The sequence below is a fragment of the Platalea leucorodia genome (genome assembly GCF_965183815.1).
Source record: "Platalea leucorodia genome assembly, chromosome: 7".
Taxonomy (NCBI): Eukaryota; Metazoa; Chordata; class Aves; order Pelecaniformes; family Threskiornithidae; genus Platalea; species Platalea leucorodia.
The window spans coordinates 19,775,342-19,795,710 of record NC_138829.1 but is presented as its reverse complement, the minus strand read 5'-3'; the positions used below and the strand labels follow the sequence as shown (position 1 = coordinate 19,795,710).

At 42.4% G+C, this 20,369-nt stretch overlaps 2 protein-coding genes across 3 annotated transcripts in view; both read left to right on the top strand.

Moving 5' to 3' along the window:
• TDP1 (tyrosyl-DNA phosphodiesterase 1) overlaps positions 1-10,031 on the top strand; it is a 52,478-nt gene extending 42,447 nt beyond the window's left edge. For both annotated transcript variants that reach the window (XM_082318676.1, XM_082318675.1), the window contains exon 16: positions 9,732-10,031. In XM_082318676.1, coding sequence (XP_082174802.1) covers positions 9,732-9,805 — 74 coding nt within the window. In that variant the 3' untranslated portion in view covers positions 9,806-10,031. The remainder of the gene's footprint in view (positions 1-9,731) is intronic.
• Positions 10,032-19,596: 9,565 nt separating this feature from the next.
• Positions 19,597-20,369, top strand: part of KCNK13 (potassium two pore domain channel subfamily K member 13) — a gene marked incomplete at both ends in the record, with an annotated part of 69,928 nt that continues 69,155 nt past the window's right edge. The window contains one exon of the mRNA XM_082316913.1: positions 19,597-19,933. Within this exon, the coding sequence (XP_082173039.1) occupies positions 19,597-19,933 (337 nt within the window). The remainder of the gene's footprint in view (positions 19,934-20,369) is intronic.

The following is a 20,369-nucleotide window of genomic DNA, read 5'->3' as shown; positions in this document are numbered from 1 at the left end:
ACTACAACCAACTGTTGTGCTCTGGGACGTGCATGCACTGTCTACGTATTAACTAATGCTCAAACTGATGGTTTTTGGAAGGTTTTTCTAAAAGGTCATACTTAATTTTTTGGAAATTTTAAAACAAAGATTAAAAATTAGAATCCCTGTGTATTCTCAAATGTGTTACATATACTATCTTCCTTGTGCAAAAATGTAGTTGTATAATTAATATTGTTTTAATTCATGCATTTAACCTACTGTGTTAGTGAGTTGTATGCATATTTCAACAAAATGTAAAGATTTTTTTTGCAAATAACTCTTTTTACTTTTCTCATGGAAAGCTTATTTCTGTAGAGAACTTGTTTGTCTGTAGTTCAGCTTTTGGGTCTTAGCTTTCTCTCATGATATGAACAGATGTCAGAATTCAAGTTGTCTAGCCTTTGGCAATGGAAGCAAAGTCAGCCGCCTGTGCCTTTTTACATCTCTTTCCTGAATATTCTGTTTCAGTTCCTCAGCCTCCCGGTGGAAAAGATGTTTAAAGAATTCCCATGTTATGGGATGGACTCATAAAATAATCTGTTCCTTAACAATACAGTTATCAACTCCCAAAGTCTCTGGAGAGTGATATAAATAGATTTATTTTAATAAAGTCTTGAGAAGCAGAAATGCAAGTAATTATCCTTTCCCTAAAGAAACCATATTGACTGATCCCTATAAATGAAGGGAAAAAGGCTCTGGGGGATTTTCCACAAACTCAGATTCTCTAACCATGGGAAAACAAATTACACGTCACTTTCATACAATCAGAAAAATCCTAATACAAGTAGGAGGGAGGAGAAGCGGGAGGAATAGCGAGCAGATGGTCAGGAGCACGGCCATACATTTGCCATGTAAAGTTCTAAGTAGAAGATAGGTATACCAAAATACATTGTTTTTCCTGTACTTGTGCAAATTCGAATCTTGGATCAAGCATACTTAATGTTACAGAATTATATTATTTTATAATGTAACAAAGTGAAAGAAAAATAGTTCCTTAGTTTGTGGAAATAATTTAATTGCAGAGATTCTTTGTCATTCTGTCACAATGGCTTTCTGTCGTATTAATTGGTGTTTATCAGATGGGACTGGACTTCCAGCATGAAAACTGTTACAGTGAAGTAAATGCATCTTGAAAAGCAATAAAATACATCTCAGGACATACAATGATAAACTCATTGGTAAATGATGTAAATAATCTGTCTAGTTTCAACTATAATAATTCATGAGGTTGATTTGCAGTCTTTTAAAGTCCATTAAGTTCAATAATAATGAAATAATTTGGTCCCTGTCCTACTTTTCTCTCACCCCATTTAACAGGGAGGAAAAAAAATGCAGAATACTTGTCCACCTTTGTCTGCTTTGCCTCATTAGTCAGTGGGTTTCATTCTAAAACTCAAGTTTAGGCAAAACAGAAAAATAGGATCTCTTGGAGAAACAATCATGAAGATTTTCTTCTTCCTCTTCTTCCAAAGATTTCTAAAGATTGTAAGTTGGAGATCATGGTGAGACAGATAGCTTTTTGGTTTTGCACTGTTTTTCTCTCCCAGAGAGATGGATTATCCTTCACTGAAATGTAATCATAGGCTAAGCTGTAGTCACTGAAGGATGTATTGATGTGCTTTAAGATGTTACTGGTAGGGTAATTATGATATATCACCTCTGTGACATATAACATATTTAGAATTTTCCCATTGCTTTCATTTAGTTTTCAGCTGTATTTCAAACTTGCACAGAGCCACATTTTATAATACATGGACAGATAAACTCCATCTGCATGTGCCAACCAGAGTCATTTGATTTTCCTGAAGGGAACAAAGAATAAAATTTAACTGGGTCTCAAACCATAGCTGGTAGCAGCATAGTCACTTCAAGTTGAGATGAGGAGTTTATAAGATTTCTTCTGTGAGAGAAATCGTACCAGAAATATTTTCATGTCAAGTAGCTCATTTTAACTACATAGGATGATTTAAAAAAAAAAGAAAAACAAAAAAACAAAACAAACAAAAAGCCACCAACAAATGACACTATAATGCTTGAAAAAAATATTTCTGGACCTAAAAATTGGCAGAAAGTAATGATTATGTGATTGATTAGCTCAATGAACCAGTAAATCTATGGTTTACATGTGTTGTAAACCATATTGTTGTTGTATTGTAGTAAGCTTCAGTATTTTGGGCTACTTCATGTACTGCTTTTCCTAGTGAGTTGCACTTAACTTTCTAATTACATTTAAGTGAGATTAGATTTCTGCTTGATTGGCTCTGTTTTCTGCTTTTTTAGGGAGACCTCAGCAGGTGAAACATTTCTGAAACATTTCTCTGCATTGTTACTCTGCCAAATTTCAGATTTATTAATCTCATGCACTTGTTACAGAACTCTCTTAGAATGCTACTGAAAAGAGGATGAGCTAAAAATATATTTATCAGCAGTTCTTTGAGTTGTGACTGGGTTACAAGGCAGGAATTTATATAAGCTTTTTCTGAGCTCTTAGTTCAAAGTGCTCTGGAACTGCTTAAACCCTCTGGAAGAGAACCCCGTAAAGTAGGGGGGTAAGTAATTTCTGATGAACAAGTTATTTCTCATTCAGTTTCCTCTTCAGTGTATGTATTTAAATCAAGGAAAGAAACTGGCTGTTCAGTTGACTAATAGTGTACAGAAAATATATGTATGTACAAGAAAATAAGATAGGTTCCAGCTCGGTTCAGATTAATCTAAAGTTAGAGTGAAACTACATATTACTTTCTCTATATGCCAATTATATGAATTACATTCGCCTTTGGTTATTTTGGTCTTTGTTGAAGATTTCTTTCCTGAGCCATTCTAACAATTTGTAAAAAAGTATTAAAATGTATTTCATTATCTTCCAGCAGGAAAATCTATTTTACCCTTGGTAACTGGGGGCTAAAGCTGTCAAATCTCATGCTATGAGAGGCTGGAAGAATGGTGGGCAAATGAGATGTAAATTTGTTTTAATGCAAGTTGAAGCATTGTGGAGAAATGAACAGTCCACTTAACAATTCATTAGTTCTCTAGCTGAAGTTTTCAACCTCTGACAACTGTGATTTCATTTTCTTAAGGACGCACAAAAAGATCTGTAACATGTCTCACAGGAACAGCTCTCTCCCTTGTGAAGGGCCCTGCTCATTGTCCAATATTCCATTGCCACACTTATGTGGAAGAGCAAATTGACCTTTTCCTTGTAACTTCAGATATTCAGTGCTTGATATTTTGTCTGGTTTTCAATGAGTGGGAATTGGGAGTATGGTGAAATTACATTTGGCAATTATTTGTAGTGATTTCAGGAAACTAGTAACACTCCATCTCCTTGATTACACGTAAACTGCTGTTATGTTGGATAAAAACAAGAAAAACTTCATGGCATATTTGCCTTCAGCTCTGGCAGGTTTAGATATTTGTGTTTATCCTATTATTTAAAGAGTGGGGATAATTGTCATTTATCCTTCCCTGTGCTAGTGACAGTGTTTTGTCCAACTAAGCTAGAGGAATCCTTTATTACTCTGAGCTCCCTTACAGGGACCTGCTGTATCCTCAGGAGGTCAGATAAGTTCCTGGAAAATGTCCCTGTATGTGGTCTCTACCTTTCTCCACCTTTGTTTTCTGTCCAAAGTTCTCCACTTTCTCTGTCAAGTAATTAAAATACTTTTGAAGAAATCAAGAAAGAATACTTCTGGGGAAGTCATTCACATTTTTCAATAACCTTCTTTTTTTCTAATTAATATTGCATAGCTACATGGAATCTGTGTACCTCCTAGAGTTTGAAAGAACTCAACTGGCAGCATCCTGTATGAATTTTTGGAGAACTTCAAGTCCTCTCAGCATGCTCAATATGGTACAAACTCTAAGAGAATACCCTTTCTTCTGAGAAGATGACAACTAGAAGCTAGTCCTGTTCCTAGTGATACTAAAACATTGAATAGAAAATATTTCACTTATTTAACATTTAGAGCAATGGTAAATATAAGTCTGAGTATGTTTAGAAGTTTAGTTTTCAATTTTTTCAAGCAGCAAGCATACATTGTCATTGTAGTTCATATTCCGTGGCAGGGAGTGGGGGTTGGAACCAATCTCAATCTGTGTTGGCATCCATTTCCTTCCTAGGTGGAACCAAAAGCGTTACTATTGACTGGTAAACCTGCAATTTGAGATTGAAACTTTCTTAAGACAGCTTGACATCAGTCACTTCCTCAGGTGGCCTCCCAGAGTCCAAGCGTAACATTTGAGTACACGGAAAACCTGTTTTTCTTCAAGCTCTTTATAACAACTGTGAAGAAATTAACACTTTGTACGAGAGGAAACTTGAGTTACAGAGTCACCATTTAGTTTGACCGCCTTTATGTATTGTTTTGATAGGGTTACAGACCTGGAGACCAGAAGGAACCACTAGATTGATCTGATTTGCCACATGTTACTAGCCAATTTATTTGAGCTCAAAGCTTGTGTCTGGCTAAGAGGGATCTTCCAAAATATGCTTCAGATTGTTAGTTGAGAGCATCATCACGAGATGGCCAATTTACCAGATGGTCAATATTTTCCTTCAATAGTTGGTCAACCCAAGAATTTTAAAAAGCACCTTATTTTGGTTATTCTTTTTCAGGATAGATGTTATGATGCCCGGTCTAGTTGTTGAACTTATATGTGATTTGATCCATCTTGTGCAGAGTGCAAGATTTGTTGTCTGAGGAAATGTAACAATGTCATCCTAACAGATCAGAGTTAAGGTTGCACAGAGAACTTTTACTTGGTCATTTTTCCTTTAGCCTATTTCTTCCCAGCTGCTTTAAATTACCAGCACAAAACAGTTTTATTATGCATGATATACATAGCTTGCATCTTTCTCTTGCTGCAGGGAATAACATACATGTTTTACATCTGGCAGTTTTAAAATAAAGATTAAGATCATTCCTACTGTGAAGTGACAAAGGACCTCATTAATTTTTAGCAGATAACATTTGTTGTGTGCAACATGTACGTTATTAACTCTTTGCAAATTGCTGTTTTGAGCAATTGCAGTTGTTCACCTCCAATAGTTAGCTGAACAGCAGAAGGCCATTTGTGGGCAGCAGATGCATCTTCAGGGCAAAACATTTAAAGAATTTTAAAACCTAAAATTATCTGGTGGCTGATAGTACTTAATATCTTGACAGATAAACCATATCGATACAACAATCTCCTCAACTCCTCTGTTGTTAACCAACAAATTCAGGCATTCATAACAAAAAAGACTATGACAAAGCTGAATATATTGATGATACTAAGATAAAAGAAACCTATAGAGCAGCAATATAATTTGAGAGTTCTTTGGAAGGAAAACAGAAAGTGATCCAGTCTGGTATTTGGGAAACATGCACACAACAGCCAATCTTATTAGCAAGATATCTTTATAAATAAAATTTCTTTGTGCCTTTGATAATATTCAGATTTTTATTTCCCTCTAGAATCTTTCAGATGAGTACTGCTATTTTGTTGTATAAAATTATCTTCTCATTGAGCTCCATTGTCACATCTCAGTTGCATTATTGCTCTTATCTCCCTTATCAATACAAGTTGACCTGATCCTCTCATGAAGGCACAGCATTTCATTTAGAGTGCTTGAGGACTGATTCCCCTATCGCTTTCATTTCACCCTGTTGAGAAGTTTCTTACAACACTTACATTACACAAAGGGATACAGCCCCAGGGTTTTTTTTGTACCTTTGCATGGGAAAAGGTACAAGATGCTTGCTGTAGTTGAGGAATATCACTTATTTTGTGAGTTAGATATTACACAGTTTACTGACTAAGGAAATCTGCTGTATGGGAGGACCTTGAAACTTTAATATATAAGTATATCAAGGGATTTTTTTAGAACAACTTGGGAAAGGCCTCAGAAAAGTGCAAAGGACCTTTTTTTTCTCATCACATCAATACTTTGAGAAACAAAGCAGGTCCTGCTTTTAAACTGCAGTACTGGGTTTTGTTTTCTTCTTTTTTTCCCAAACGAGTGGTCGTTGTCCTGGCCTTCAGGAATTATTACCTTGTTTGTGAATATTATTATAGATCCCACATCTACACCCCATCTGCCTTTCCCCCTTCTTGAGATATTTCAGGTATGATTTTTGCATTGAGAGGAACAAGATGAGTTCCTTTTTAAACACCATGCTCATCCAGAGGGAGGGGAGAAAAGAGACTGAAGTACAGTGTGCACCTCCTGCAGATGCTGAAAGGGAGAACTTTCCAGCCTCATGCAGCAGGGAGTAAGTTTGCCACGTTAGAACGTATATGTAGAATGACTTGAAGAACTCTGGCTATTTGTGAGCAACCTTTCTGTATATGTGAACAGGTACTGCTTCAAAGCTACATTTTTCAGTTGGAAGACTCATGAAGTATTGTGAAAGATGATGTAAGAATCCAGACTCTGTGTTAAGAAATCAACCAGGAATAGCTCTCATCCGGATCTCCACTCACAGTGCAAAAGACACTTATATTTTAAACTGTAGGAAGAGGATCACAAAGATGCTTTAATTGTATTTTATACTTTACTATTCAATTGCATGTTCCTGTAATTCACAGACTTTTCTGGGTTTGGCTGTACATACTGTACTGCCATCTGTCATGCTTACGAGAACATGAAGTTTTGGGATGGCTTGCCGGTATGTTTTTGACCTACACAATATACTGCATTTGTAAAATACTATTGTTAAAATTTGCAAAACAACCTTGTTGTACCATTGTCAGCTCAGGATTTCATATTCTGTAACATGATCTCAAAACGGGAGGGATTCTTAGAGTAATTAATCAGGTGTACTTTTAAAAAACTTGTCTTTTTCTTCAGGGCCTCTCTAAATGAAATGTGATAGTCTGTTCAGTTGTGAGAGAATCTTCAAAAGTGCCTGAGTATAACCACGATAGCGCTTTGTCTGAGATTTCAGGTAATCGTAAAGTAACAGTGGGGTAGGAACGGCCCCGTTCGTGTTACTGTGTGCTAACAACAGTGCTAGAGTTCTGCTGCTTGCAAGTGAGGCGAGAAGGAAGCAGTGGTACCGGGTCACTAGGTAACACTCATTCCAATAAGGTCCACTGGAGACAAATTAGGGTATCAGAAATGAAGAACTGAACTTGAAAGGTGTGGAAGGTAGGTGTGTTGAGCACACTTTAAAAATATATAGTGGGGCTATAAATAGGGAACAGTTAACTTTTTTTTTTTTCCCCAGAAGATCAAAGGATTTAACTTTCGAAAGTTTGGTAATCATTTTAGTGTGCAACAGTAAGCAGCTATGGTCATACAGTGTTTGTACACAGTCATTGTCTTTCTCTTGCTGCTATAGCTCCTTTTAAAAGTGATAAATTATTTTAAATTGGATCTGACATTTTAAAAATAACTGAATTATAATTTGTTTCAGCAACAGTTTTACACATGGCCTATTAAAATAGTATCAGGTGTTTTATAAAACCAACAGCATCCCATTAATAGAACAAAGTTCCAAGTACGTTAATAGCTACCTTAAGAAAATTTTATTAAGATAGCCACAATAAATAAGAACTAAATTAGGTATTGAGGCCTCTCAGGGTGCTTTAAGGGGTGACTGAAGTTATTTCTGTACATCCAAGTCTTCCTCTGCCTGTATGTTTTGCTGAATTAAACAGAGTAACTGCAGATGGTAGCGAAGATGGATAGGTCCAAGCTGCATAATGTACTCCAAGTGACAGATTCCAGTGCTTGAGTGGAACGGGGTTTATTCTGACGTCATGGATAGAGGTCAATGATCAAATCTGAATGTATGCTTGAAATCCTCAATGCTTTTTCCAATATTTGCTTTATTCTGTACCCATTCTTATAACTATTCATGTTTACTGTGTGGTAAGGTATTCACCTAAAATACAAAAGGTACACATGGCTCTCAAGCAGGAGACTGATACAAGAAGCTTAGGGAAATAATGGTGCTCTTTTTTTTTCCTTTTTTTTTTTTTTTTTTTTTTTTAAGCGATCACTCAAAGTCTGGATATCCTGCAGTTGACCCAGAAACCTAGAGACATTTTTTGGCAGTGCACTGTGAGTCAAGTGCTATGGTTTCTTCTGGTTTCTGATGCCTTTTATTTTTTTGTGCTTGGAAATCACGTATCCATTGTAACCAAAAGCTAGCCAACTACTTCTTCCACCTAGAAGCTGTATCATGATTTTAAATTAGGGGAAGACATGGATGTTTGCTTTTATTGTCCTCTTGTAATAACATTATGTGAAAGATGGCATTTATTGCACAGCCTGTTCTTTCTCTGGTGATCACATTCCTGCGACTTGTAACATCCCTATCGGTCTTCATAAACTCTAAACGTAAAGTCTTTTTTCAGGTCACGCAGATTCAATTTTGTTGTAATTTAAAACATTTTCATATTACCCTCTTACTGCTCTAAACAGACACTTCTGTAAAACATTTGCATAGTTGGGATATGTTTCGCTGCAACATAGGAAACTACAGTACTAGAATCAAACGCACTCTAGTGGCAAGTAGTAACGAGCACTTGGTAGGAATGCTCTCCCTGCCCCATGTTTAACTGGCATGGTACTTGTCACAGTGTGCTGTTGTGTAATTTATACGTCCTTTCATTATTGCTTCTGTCACTTTCTTACTCTCCTCTTCTTGCTACAGTAATTCTCACTTCATATATTGTGAGAGCTGGCATTGGATCCTGTAAACTTAAAACTGGACAACAGTAATAATCAATAGCTTATCTAAAATTTCAATTGGCAAGCATGTAGCAAATCTTCTTCAGCAAGTACACATAGTATAGCATGTAGATGAGCATTGGTTTTGATAAATGAACTACTCGTCATCCTCAGTACAACTCAGTTTAATCTATGCATTGTACAGATTAATGTCACTGTCTTCCGTCAGGGCTCATTTTGTAGATGGAGAAAAGAAGCAGGCTAGATTTATATAAACTTCTTATCTGAGAAAAATCACTGAAAGGTTTGAAGGAGTTTTCTCTGTATTTCAGTAGGAGTAGCCTGAGAGAAATAGAATAATAGCTTGGCTTCATAGGCCAGCTGCTTTTCTGCAACATGTATGTGGTAGGAGGAAGAGCCTGGAGCAGGTTGCAGAGCTAGCAGTTGGCTCCTGATGCATTGCCTTTTCTCCTTCCCACGAGTGGGAACAGCTGCTGTATTCTGAGACGTGGAGGGAGGGAACTGTGCTGCAAACCTGTTGCTCATCTAAAGATGTGATGTTTGAAGAAGTGAGGTGTGAACTTGAACATCAGTTTAGGCAGCATCATTCTTAGATACTGAATTCTTACTGTCCGTGTGAAAAATATTAATATGTTACAGCACTTATTTATAATTTCATTGGGTTAAGAGATATGCAGCACAAAACTTGCTGCCTATGGGCCAAACCAAATTTGGCTGCATTACTGTTCTTTTATACTGTCTGAAATACAAATCTTCTACAGCTGGTGGGGAGTATCTTGGGTTATGATAATTATATTTAAAATAATATTTGGGGGTAAAGCAAAGCCTTTTGAAACCTCTGAATCTTACCATTTTAAAAAATAGCTGAACAAAAATTTCGAGTAAACTGAAATTGCACATGGGGTTATGTGAAAATCAGTGGGAATTTTGACCTTCCTCTTCCTCCAAAGGGAGAGGAGGAAGAGGATCAAAATTTTACATTTAATAACTGAGTTTGTCTTGAGCCTGGTTTTGTTTTCGTTTACAGATCAACCGTGGATCTGGAATATTCCTTACACTAACGCCCCTGATACACATGGAAATATGTGGGTTCCATCGTGAATGCTTCCAGTATTCTGAGACGTTTTACTTACTGACACTGAGCCTGCCACACTACTTGCAAGACGGCTTATTTCTGTTTTTTAAGCTATAATGTCTGCTGTAATGGCTAATTTGTAGTTGAAAGAAACATTAAAATGCTGATAACGGGGAGATTCTTGGAGAATCTATAACCATATTATTACAAATGAACCTGCATTTTTTAAATACCTTTTTCTATGCTTTTTCCTTACTGTTGTTCCTATTATGCTTTTCGCGATTAAAACAAGTGTAGACTGTTCTCAGAGATTCTCTCTGCATTTTTAGCTGTAATGAATTTAAAATTTACTGTTCTGCAAGATGGTCAGTTGGCCCCAGTAGCTGGAATAAAAGTTACTGTGTGTAAAATTTAAATAAAAATAAAGTCAACCTTGTTTATATATCCTTTGTTCCATCTTCTTTTAACCTACTTCTAATCTTCTATCTTTGTTCCATCTTCTCTAAATCCATTTCAAATTGGATTGAAACTTTGCTTTGCAATTATCACTTCTAATGCAAGCTCTAATATTTGCTGGTTTGGCTTCTTGTCAGTTCCTTCCTAATCCTCTTTATTTTTGCCCCCTTGCAGACACCCAAGTACTGTCCAAAACACTCAACTGAAGTGGATGGGCTTGGGTGCTGAAGAGTAGTCTTAAACAGTGCTGTGGGGTGTACGAACAACTGGTCCTGCAGCCTGGAAATCTTGTAGCATAGTGTGGTACTTCATTCAGAATTCCCTCTGGATCCCAAGTAATCTGACTGGGTAGCTGTTCCAGGGCTACCTCATTCATTTTGCAGTGTCATTCCCCAAGGTAGCTTGGAGTGCACTGGGAGTGCGTTACTTCCTAATGTTTATCTAATGTCTATCCCTGTTTCATTCAAAAATTACCATTGAAAGCGTGTGTTTAGGGAATCATCACGGCGTCTGGCTAGCAAGGAGAAGTTTTCTTCTGTTTTCCTACACCATCACAGACCAATCCATAGAGAAACTATGAAGTACTGCTGCTTTTCCATCTTTCATATCCTTTCCCTGTTGTTCTACCTTCTCCAGTTACGTTCAGGTTCTCTGGTGCAGTTATCGGATGGTCTTTCAAATCAAAAGGTTATGGCTTTGAGTTATTGTTGGGGAAATTACTGAACAGCCTCTTATTCAAAGGGTAAATGGAGCTAGATAGTGGAATAGCCTTGCCTATAACACAGAGGAATTTTACACTCACTCTTCACAGCAAATACCAAGAACTTGGGTATTCAGGTTGCTCATTTCTTAGCTCGTGTTGGCAATTTAGAGGCCCAGTAATCATTATTATTGCTTTACCTGGTTTTGAGAACTTTGCAAATAATGTGAGCTGAGTACGGGGCAGAGCGCTGCTGGGATGTCCACGCAACAGACAGGAAGATGGTTTTCTGCTTTCACCTTCCCTTCATCCTGTGTGCAGAATCTTCACTGTTTGTGCTCTCTGCAGAAACCGGTTGGTTCTGTCCCTGATGAGCCTGAAAAGACAGGGATCAGGGAAGGTAACATAAAAATGAAACGGTGTGGTCTAAAAACTGAGATAACAACCTCATAGCCATGGTTATACTTCCTTTTGAACAGAACGTTATCATTTTAATTATTTTCATTCTGTGAGAATTAGAGAAGTTCTAAGTAGGAAGATGTCTTCACACGTGGAAAGCTTCAAGAGTTCTAGAAGGTCGGCTAACAATTATGGACATTTATCCTTATTTGTGAAGAATGTGGTTTATTAATGTTACATATACGAGTATTTCTATTTTTGTCACAGAGTGGTTTGACCAGCTCTGAGGCATTCCTGGTTAAATTCCAGCTGGAATTTTTCAGTTTCCAGGAACTTGGCATGATTTAACTTCAGCTCTCCAGGGCTGAGATTAATGCATTGTCAGAAGATCCTTCCAGAGTCCGTCGATGGGAACAAATAAACAAAGTGATCGGTTCTGCTAGGAAAACTCAGGAAATCTTTCCGACGCAGAGCTGTGACCCGCAGCAACTTGGACTGCGGTAGAAGCCTGGAAGGGAGGCGCTGCTGGCTGGCAGAGGTGGAGGGAAGAGTGAAGGCTGGGGGTTTGCCTTGCTGGACGGTATCTGGTGTGAGGCGAACCAGTGGTTGAAATAAAGGTTGAGTTTGGTTGCAACAGCTATGCGTGTAGTTCTGTTTAAACAACGCTCTCCCAGAACGGCAAGGAAAACTTGTTTTGAAGACGCTGTCTGAAGATAACTAAAACTCCAGGGTGGCAACAGTCTTTTGCTGTCAGTCCCATGCAACCCAAACACAGCTGGGCTTAGTGGCATACTGGAGCGGGATGGAAGGATCTTGACAAAACCTTTGGCCAGAAAATGCTGCCTAATAACCGTTTTCTAGATATGCAGCCTCTCAGGTGCCAGGACAGACTTAAGAACACTTCCTAACTGTCCAAATAAAATTTTAAATTTTTTCTTGTCCAGAATATTTTGAAATTCCATTTTTCATACCACCCTAATCATTTTTTGTTTCATGTCAGGGTCCTAACATTTGGAAAGTGGAACTATGAATAAAGAGAAGGAAAAAACAGACAAATTAGTCCAACCCACAGCAGCATGTCTGACATATGTAACTGGATTTGACTGTGGGATCTTTGGTTAAAGTGATATTTCGGTCTGAGACCCATGTACTTCTCCTTTATTTTTAAAAGGTAGTTTGAACTTAAAAAAAAAAAAAAAGAAAAAAGGCAACAGCATTGTCTGTAGAAGTAATTGTTTTTCAGCACAACATCTTTTTTATGCAATAAATCATAGAATCATTTAGGTTGGAAAAGACCCTTAAGATCATCGAGTCCAACCGTTAACCTAGCACTGCCAAGTCCACCACTAAACCATGTCCTCAAGCGCCACATCTACACGTCTTTTAAATACCTCCAGGGATGGGGACTCAACCACTTCCCTGGGCAGCCTGTTCCAGTGCCTGACTACCCTTTCGGTGAAGAAGTTTTTCCTAATATCCAACCTAAACCTGCCCCGGTGCAGCTTGAGGCCGTTTCCTCTCGTCCTATCGCTTGCTGCTTGGGAGAAGAGAGCGACCCCCACCTCACTACAGCCTCCTTTCAGGTAGTTGTAGGGAGCAATAAGGTCTCCCCTCAGCCTTCTCTTCTCCAGGCTAAACAACCCCAGCTCCCTCAGCTGCTCCTCGTAAGCCTTGTGCTCTAGACCCTTCACCAACTTCGCTGCCCTTCTCTGGACACGCTCCAGCAACTGATTAATTTCTCTTGCTACTGCTGAGAATGAATCTGTTCTGGTGCCCCTTCAAAATTAAGCAAAAATTGTAAGTTCCATTACAACAACAGTGTAAGAATTTATTGTTAATGCATATCAATACATGCTGGTGCAAACAATGTGCATACATTTCTGCAGTGCTGCTAATAAGGCTGTAAAGAAGGAAGTAGTGTGTTTTTCTGTGCCTAAGTGGCTAAAACAATTTGATCAAGCCCAATTTTAATGGCTAATGCAATTGGTTATGTTTTGTAAAAGCTCGACTGACTCCTAACCCCCAGCTGTACAAGGTCCCATACCGGTGTTACAGACCGTCCGTCAGAGGGGTCACAGCGTGGAAGGGAAGCAAACTCTGCAGAGCTGCCTTACACCCTGCAGAAGCAGAGATCGAGGCGACGACTGAAACTTGGTTTCACAATGGCACTTCAATATTGGACTGCACTGCTGTCGCCATTAACATAATGGGATAATACCAGTTTGCTCCCTCCTGGGACAAGGAAGGAAACTTAGTGGTTGCTTGTGATTCTGAAAAGGTTAAATCTTCTGTCGAGGGCAGCGTAACATTGTGCAGTTTCTTACTGGAGTCACATAGTAAAGCAATGATCTAATTTTGGTTTGTTCAAGACCGTGATACAGTGATCTATCCAGAGTCTTTCCACTGCACTTGAGATTAAATCCAGCATCATGGAAGGTAAAAAAGCGTAAGAAGTACCATGCGTTTTGTTCCATGCTAGGTGTGCAAACATGCAGCAATATTATAGCTGTCTCGTTTGGTGGCTTTCCTAAATGCATCAATGTGCTCTTTTCAGCAATTAGCAATATGTTAATTCCTTGTACTTTCTTCTGCTAAGGCTTCCTATGGTTTCGATACTCCAGCCTGTCTTCCAGTAAACAAATATGAACACAGCAACAGAAACAACTGCACTAAAAATTCCAAGTAAATGAAAAATAAAGACAGATGGGATACCAAGAACTGAATATTGAAATCAGTAAATTAATGTAATATATAGGTATTCATTATGACATACTCTGGCTACCCAATGTGTGTATTTGAAAAGCTAGAATGGAGATGTATGTTCTTTATAATGCTAGATGCTACCTAATCCCACAGATATTTCTCCTGACATCAAGAAAGTTGCTGACATTTTACAGCTGTGGAATTAATCACTGTGACCCAGGATGTCAGAATTTTAGCCGAACACTGACAGCAGTCACATCATTCCCTACCTCCGAGTTTCTTTTAATCTGAGCAACTGTAACTGGCATCCTGAAGGGCAAAGGAAAGAAACATAGCAAAAAGTACTGGAGGCTGAAAGGAGCTGTGTAAGTTCAGAGAAATAAGTTCCTATGTTAATCTACAGTCTTTATATCCTTGGCTTTTTTTTTTTCTTTTTGTAATATACTAGCTGTTCTGCTTCTCCATTTATCAAAATTTTATCTCTACTCAAACTAATTCCCAGTTACTGCTTTCTAAATGTCGCTGCAGTGCTTTCAAGGTGTTGTGACCCCCTTGTATTAACCAGAGTAAAAAGTTCATCCTTCAGTTGAAAGTATTTTCCGTTGCTTAGAATGGAGGAATGCGAGGGGGCTCCTGGATTCCTTTACTAACTCTTCTTCTGACTCCGTTCTGACTTTGCACAAGTTGATTCCTGTGTCTCTGTTTCTCCTTTAACATGCAGATCACTACGGTACACAGTTCTGGTACCAATGAGCGTGAACAAACAGAAAACTTGGCTCTGAACTGTGGATGGTTGTTACGGAGTTTGGAAAACTAAGCTGTCGACCCCACCCCATTTTACTGACCTGTTGAAATGCTACACGATGAACAGCATGCAAATGCAAAGTGGCTTCCAAAAGTGGAAGTCGTTCTTGAGGACAGCTCTTGAGGTGTCCCTTGTAGGGACTTTTAAGCCCTGTCTATCTCTGCCTCACTTTCCCAACTGTAAAATTTAATTGCAAATATCTTTGAATAAGAACATCCCTATAGGGTATTCTCTAAGTATAAATGAAATATTGTCTTCCCCAAGAAGACTGGAATACAATTATCTCTATCAGCCACACTTTAGTAACCAATGTGAAAGAGATGGAAAAAGTTTTCACATTTCTCATTCCTGAAAATCTCTTTCATACAGCCAGGTTCAGCCGTCTTTATTGCTAAGCGTCTTCTGCTTTGTGAGGGATGGGTATGTTAGATAAAGGCAAGAATCAACATTCTGGCTGAACATGAGCCGGCAGTGTGCCCAGGTGGCCAAGAGGACCAACGGCATCCTGGCTTGTATCAGGAATAGTGTGGCCAGCAGGAGCAGGGAGGTGATAGTGCCCCTGTACTCGCCCCTGGTGAGGCTGCACCTCGAGTACTGGGTTCAGTTTTGGGCCCCTCACTACAAGAAGGACAGAGGTGCTGGAGCGTGTCCAGAGAAGGGCAAGAAGCTGGTGAAGGGTCTAGAGCCCAAGTCTGATGAGCAGCGGCTGAGGGAACTGGGGTTGTTTAGCCTGGAGAAGAGGAGGCTGAGGGGAGCCCTTATTGCTCTCTACAACTACCTGAAAGGAGGCTGTAGCGAGGTGGGGGTCGGTCTCTTCTCCCTAGTAACAAACGATAGGATGAGAGGAAACGGCCTCAAGCTGCACCGGGGCAGGTTTAGGTTGGATATTAGGAAAAACTTCTTCACTGCAAGGGTAGTCAGGCACTGGGACAGGCTGCCCAGGGAAGTGGTTGAGTCTCCATCCCTGGAGGTATTTAAAAGACAGGTAGATGTGGTGCTTAGGGACATGGTTTAGTGGTGGACTTGGCAGTGCTAGGTTAACAGTTGGACTTGATGATCTTAAAGGTCTTTTCCAACCTAAATGATTCTATGATTCTGTGATTCCTTACTTCACATTCAGTAGGACTCCCCCAGAGATGCAATCTCTTTGAAACTCTTTGCAAAGCAACAGGGATGTTGAAAAGTTTAGCCTACTCTGGATGCCCCAAGTGTCACATGTTCATGAAGTTTGGGGATTTTTTTTCAAATTAGTTTGTTAACATCAAGGTTATTAAGTTCGAGAAGAAGTTTTGTTCAGCATCAGAGGTAACAGAAGGCTGGTTTCTTTGTTCCTCTAGCAAGATGTTTCATTATGTATAAAATTTGCTCAGGAGTAAATTGCAGCTCTCCCATAGCTTCTCCAAAGATAAGCAGTGCATTTTAGTTAAGTGTACCAGCTTATCACTTCTAAAGGAGATGTTTAATTAAAAAGTACTGACACTGTCAATGAGAGAAAGTAACTAAATCTCTGCGTGAGTCTTCCAAGTAATTTGCTGATGCATTAATAACAGCTCTGTTCTGACTGGACATTTGTTGGTAATTGTTACTAGGGTACTCAGTGACTGCAGCTTTCTTAATTACAGGGTTATCATTTAACATTATCAACAGAATTAGTAAACACATTGATTTTTTTCTATTATTTACAATCGTGCTGAGCCTCACCGCCACCGCTCTTTCCGTCACTAAATACCCGCAGACATAGACACTAGGGAGCTGCGTGCCTGCGGTGCTGAGGGGTAGGGCAAACGTAGCCGGTTTCCTGAGAATGCTGCCACAAGCGACTGTACTGAGGTTAACTGCAATGCATTCAGTGTTTGGGCTCACGAGATGATGTTAACTTCAATTCGGGGTTAATTTAAATGTCAGCAATATGTTTAACCATTTTTTTTTACCTGAAACTAAAAGACAAGGTTTTTTTCCTTATGCCAGTGAACACATTGCATTTCTTTATTCAACCTTGCTTAAATGCTCTGAATGGGTGACTGCATCATTACACGGTTCGTGCTCTCCACACACTCAAGTTTTTCCAGCTGTCTACCCAAAAGCAATGGGAATAGTGACCTCTTTTACAAGAAAGTATTCTTTAGAATAAGTACCTTAATTAAAACAGGGGAAGTAAAGGAAGAAAAGGAGCTTAAAACAATAACAGTTGCCACACCTGTGATATTTGCCAACCATCTTCTCATTTTCTACTTCAGGATTCCAGTCAATATCAACTCACGCTTGCTCTATCCCCTAATAGGGAGCATGTCCTTAAGAAGCTGCTATCTCAAGAGATTAAATCACTGCACGTCCTTTACAGTGTTTTAGTTTGGTGAAGATCAGGTTTGACAAATTAAGGGAACTTGCAATTTTTGATGCCCAGTGATAGTAGTATACTTCATTGTCTTTCAAAACCATGCCAGATGTTCTTACCTGCATTAATGTAATGCTCCCTCTACGCCCAAGACCAACACAAAAATAACTATTCCTCGCTAACAAACTAACATGTAAATAACAGGAGGAACTCAATATCCTTGAATAATTTTCCTTGGATAATTCTTTGGGTAATGTGATTGTTCTTCGTGTTCCTTTGGGCAATCACATTGATGTCATGGTCGCAAGCAGTTAAAGGCTCCTGTTCCCACTGTGCTAATCCAAGCCACCCAAGAAGAACTTCGATGGATGGAGACTTCAGCGCGGACTGAGGGTGCTCGGTCAGTTCTGCTGCCTCTGCTGGCTGGCAAAGCACGGATTTAGATCCATCTTCTTTCTGGCTGGCAAAGACTGGCAAAGCAGGGAAATATAGGGTTTTTTTTTCCTCTAATAGGATCTATCAATAATTTTAAAGATACACCAGCATTTTTTATGGAAGCGTGTGGTTACCTTTAGCACTTGGCACAGAGTCTGGTTAGTTTGACTGGCATCTCATTTTCCTCTTTTTTTTGGCTGCTTAATGTCTTCCAGCATTGCCGCTAATTTTAATTGCCATATGTCAGTCTATGCTGAAGACTAAGGAAGAGGGAATAAAATCCTGCAACATGATGCGTTACGTATCACCTATGAATAACAACAAATAGGAAAAAACAAAGAGGAAGCATGATTCCCATTCATCCTTGGCTGTTGGTTTACTGTGCGACGTGGGAAAAGGACTTGGCTTCTCTCTGTGCTGTGCAGATTCGTTGCCACGCAGCTGGTGATCTCCTCTTGAACATCGGCACAGAATTGCCCACAGTCCATCCCCAGGAGTCCGACCAATACCCGAGATGCAAATACACCTCAGGCTGTGAGACCATCAATGGCTCTTACGCTGAGTATACGATTATCTACCGTTAAGGGAGATTCGTAATTACTAAGATCTTACTGTGAGTTCCCATTGCATTTTAACTGCAACATAATTAATAGAAAATGGGGGGCGGGGGGAAGTAAATGGTGTAGTAATGCCTCATTAACCTGATTTCTAAAATAAAATATATGTAGGTTGTCTTTCACTGGAAAGGAAGAGTGTTTATATACGAATATGTTTTCCAGAGCTGAATTCTAGCCCCCAGTCATTTTAAAGTATAATTCAGCACTGTAGTAATTGCCAGATATTGCTGAGTTTAGCTTTTTCTTTTTATAGTAACAATGATTTTTCCAGAAGGTTTGGGTCGAGAACTCTTCGAGCCCGAAAATGATGCATTTTTAAACCACATTGCAGTGGAAGAGCTGCCTCTGTCTCCCGCACACCATTTCCCTTCGACTGCCCGGTGTTGGAGGATGGGGATGCCACAACTCGTCGAGAAGGCAATCGGCAACCAGGCCTGCAGAGAAAAAGCTGCCCTCTTTTGGCAAGAGGCAGTAATTTTTCTTGCTTTGGCAGCCGGGGAATACCATCAACCGCAGATTTTTACTCACGGTCTCCGTAAGAGGCCCCGGCACCCTGGGCGGCACCGCGCTCCTCAGCCGCAGGGCCCGGGCCCGGGCCCCGGCCGGGGCGGCGGGCGGGCAGGCCGCGGGCGCTGGGGGGCACCCCCGCCCCTCTGACGGGTGGAGGCTCCAGGTGCCGGCCCGCCCCGCCCCGCCCTGCCCGGAGCACCGCGGAGACCCTCGGGGCCGGCGGCCTCGCTCCCAGCGGCGGCCGCGCCTCGGCTGAGGGGAGCTTCCCTCAGGGGCGCCGCCCGCCCCGCGCCTCCCCGGCGGCCATGGCGCGGGCGGCCCGGGGCCGGGGGCAGCCGCCCCCCGCGGGCCAGTGCGGAGGAGCCCCGCGGCGGGGGGGAGGGCGGCGGGCGAGCGGCCACCGGTCCCGCCTCGCCCCCCCGGCAGGCAGGAGGCGCCTGGCGGTGCCTGTCCCTGCGCCCCGCTCCGACGTGCTCGGGGCGGGGGAAGGACGGGGATATGAAACCGGCGGAGGCGGGAGCCCGGCGCGGGGCGCGGCGGGGCTGAGGGGCTGTGCGGGCCGGGCCGGGCCGGGACCGGCGGCTCCCTCGCCCGCAGGATGCGCCGCAGCCCGCAGCCCGTCCGCCGCGGGGCCGTGCCGGGCGCGGCGGGGCAGCGCCCTGCCCACGGGACGGAGGTGCCGGCCGGCTCCCGGGAGCGCCGCTCGCCGCCGCCGGGCTCCGCGGCACCCTGAGCTCCGCGGCCCGGCGCACGCCTGGCGGGCGGCGCCGTGATGCCCGGCGGCGGCGGCGGCGGCGGCGGCGGGAGGGCCCCGACGTAGCGCGCGGGCGCGGCAGCCCGGTCCCGCGGGGCGGAGGATGGCGTGTCGCGGCGGCTGCTGCTCCAGCGCGGGTCGCCTGAACGCGGACAACGCGCGGTTCCTCCTGCTGGCGGTGCTGATCGTGCTGTACATGCTGTGCGGCGCCGCCGTCTTCTCGGCCATCGAGCTGCCCACGGAGCGGGAGGCCAAGGAGCGCTGGGAGGAGCGGCTGGAGAACTTCACCCGCCGCCACAACCTCAGCCGCGCCGAGCTCCGGCACTTCCTCCGGGAGTACGAGGAGGCCAGCGGGGCCGGCATCCGCGTCGATGACATCCGGCCCCGATGGGATTTCACCGGCGCTTTCTACTTCGTGGGCACCGTCGTCTCCACTATCGGTGAGCGGCGGGACCCGCCGGCGGCCGCGGAGGGGCGGGCGGGCGGCGGGGCGGCGGCGGCGGGGCGAGGGCGGCCGGGGGCGCGCAGCCCCCTCTCCCCTCCCCAGCTCCCCGGGCTCACGGCGGGCTTCGTGCCGGTGCCGGGCACGGTCCGGTCTCCTCGCTGCTCCTTTTGTCCCTCCTCCTGTCAGAGCGGCGCTGCCGCGGGAGGCACCGCGCTTGCGGGACGCCCCCTCCCCTTCAGCGCCCCGGGTGCCGCCGGCGGCGCGGCGGGCTGCTCGCCCCGGGCGCCGGGCTGCTCGCCCCGGGTGCCGGGCAGCGGCCGCCAGGCTCTTCCGCGGGAGCTGCGCTTGCCTGCGCGGAGGAACCTGGCCTCGGCGTGCGGTGGCGGAGTTTGTGAGAGGGCAGTCGCACCCCGAGCCGAAAGCTTTAAAGA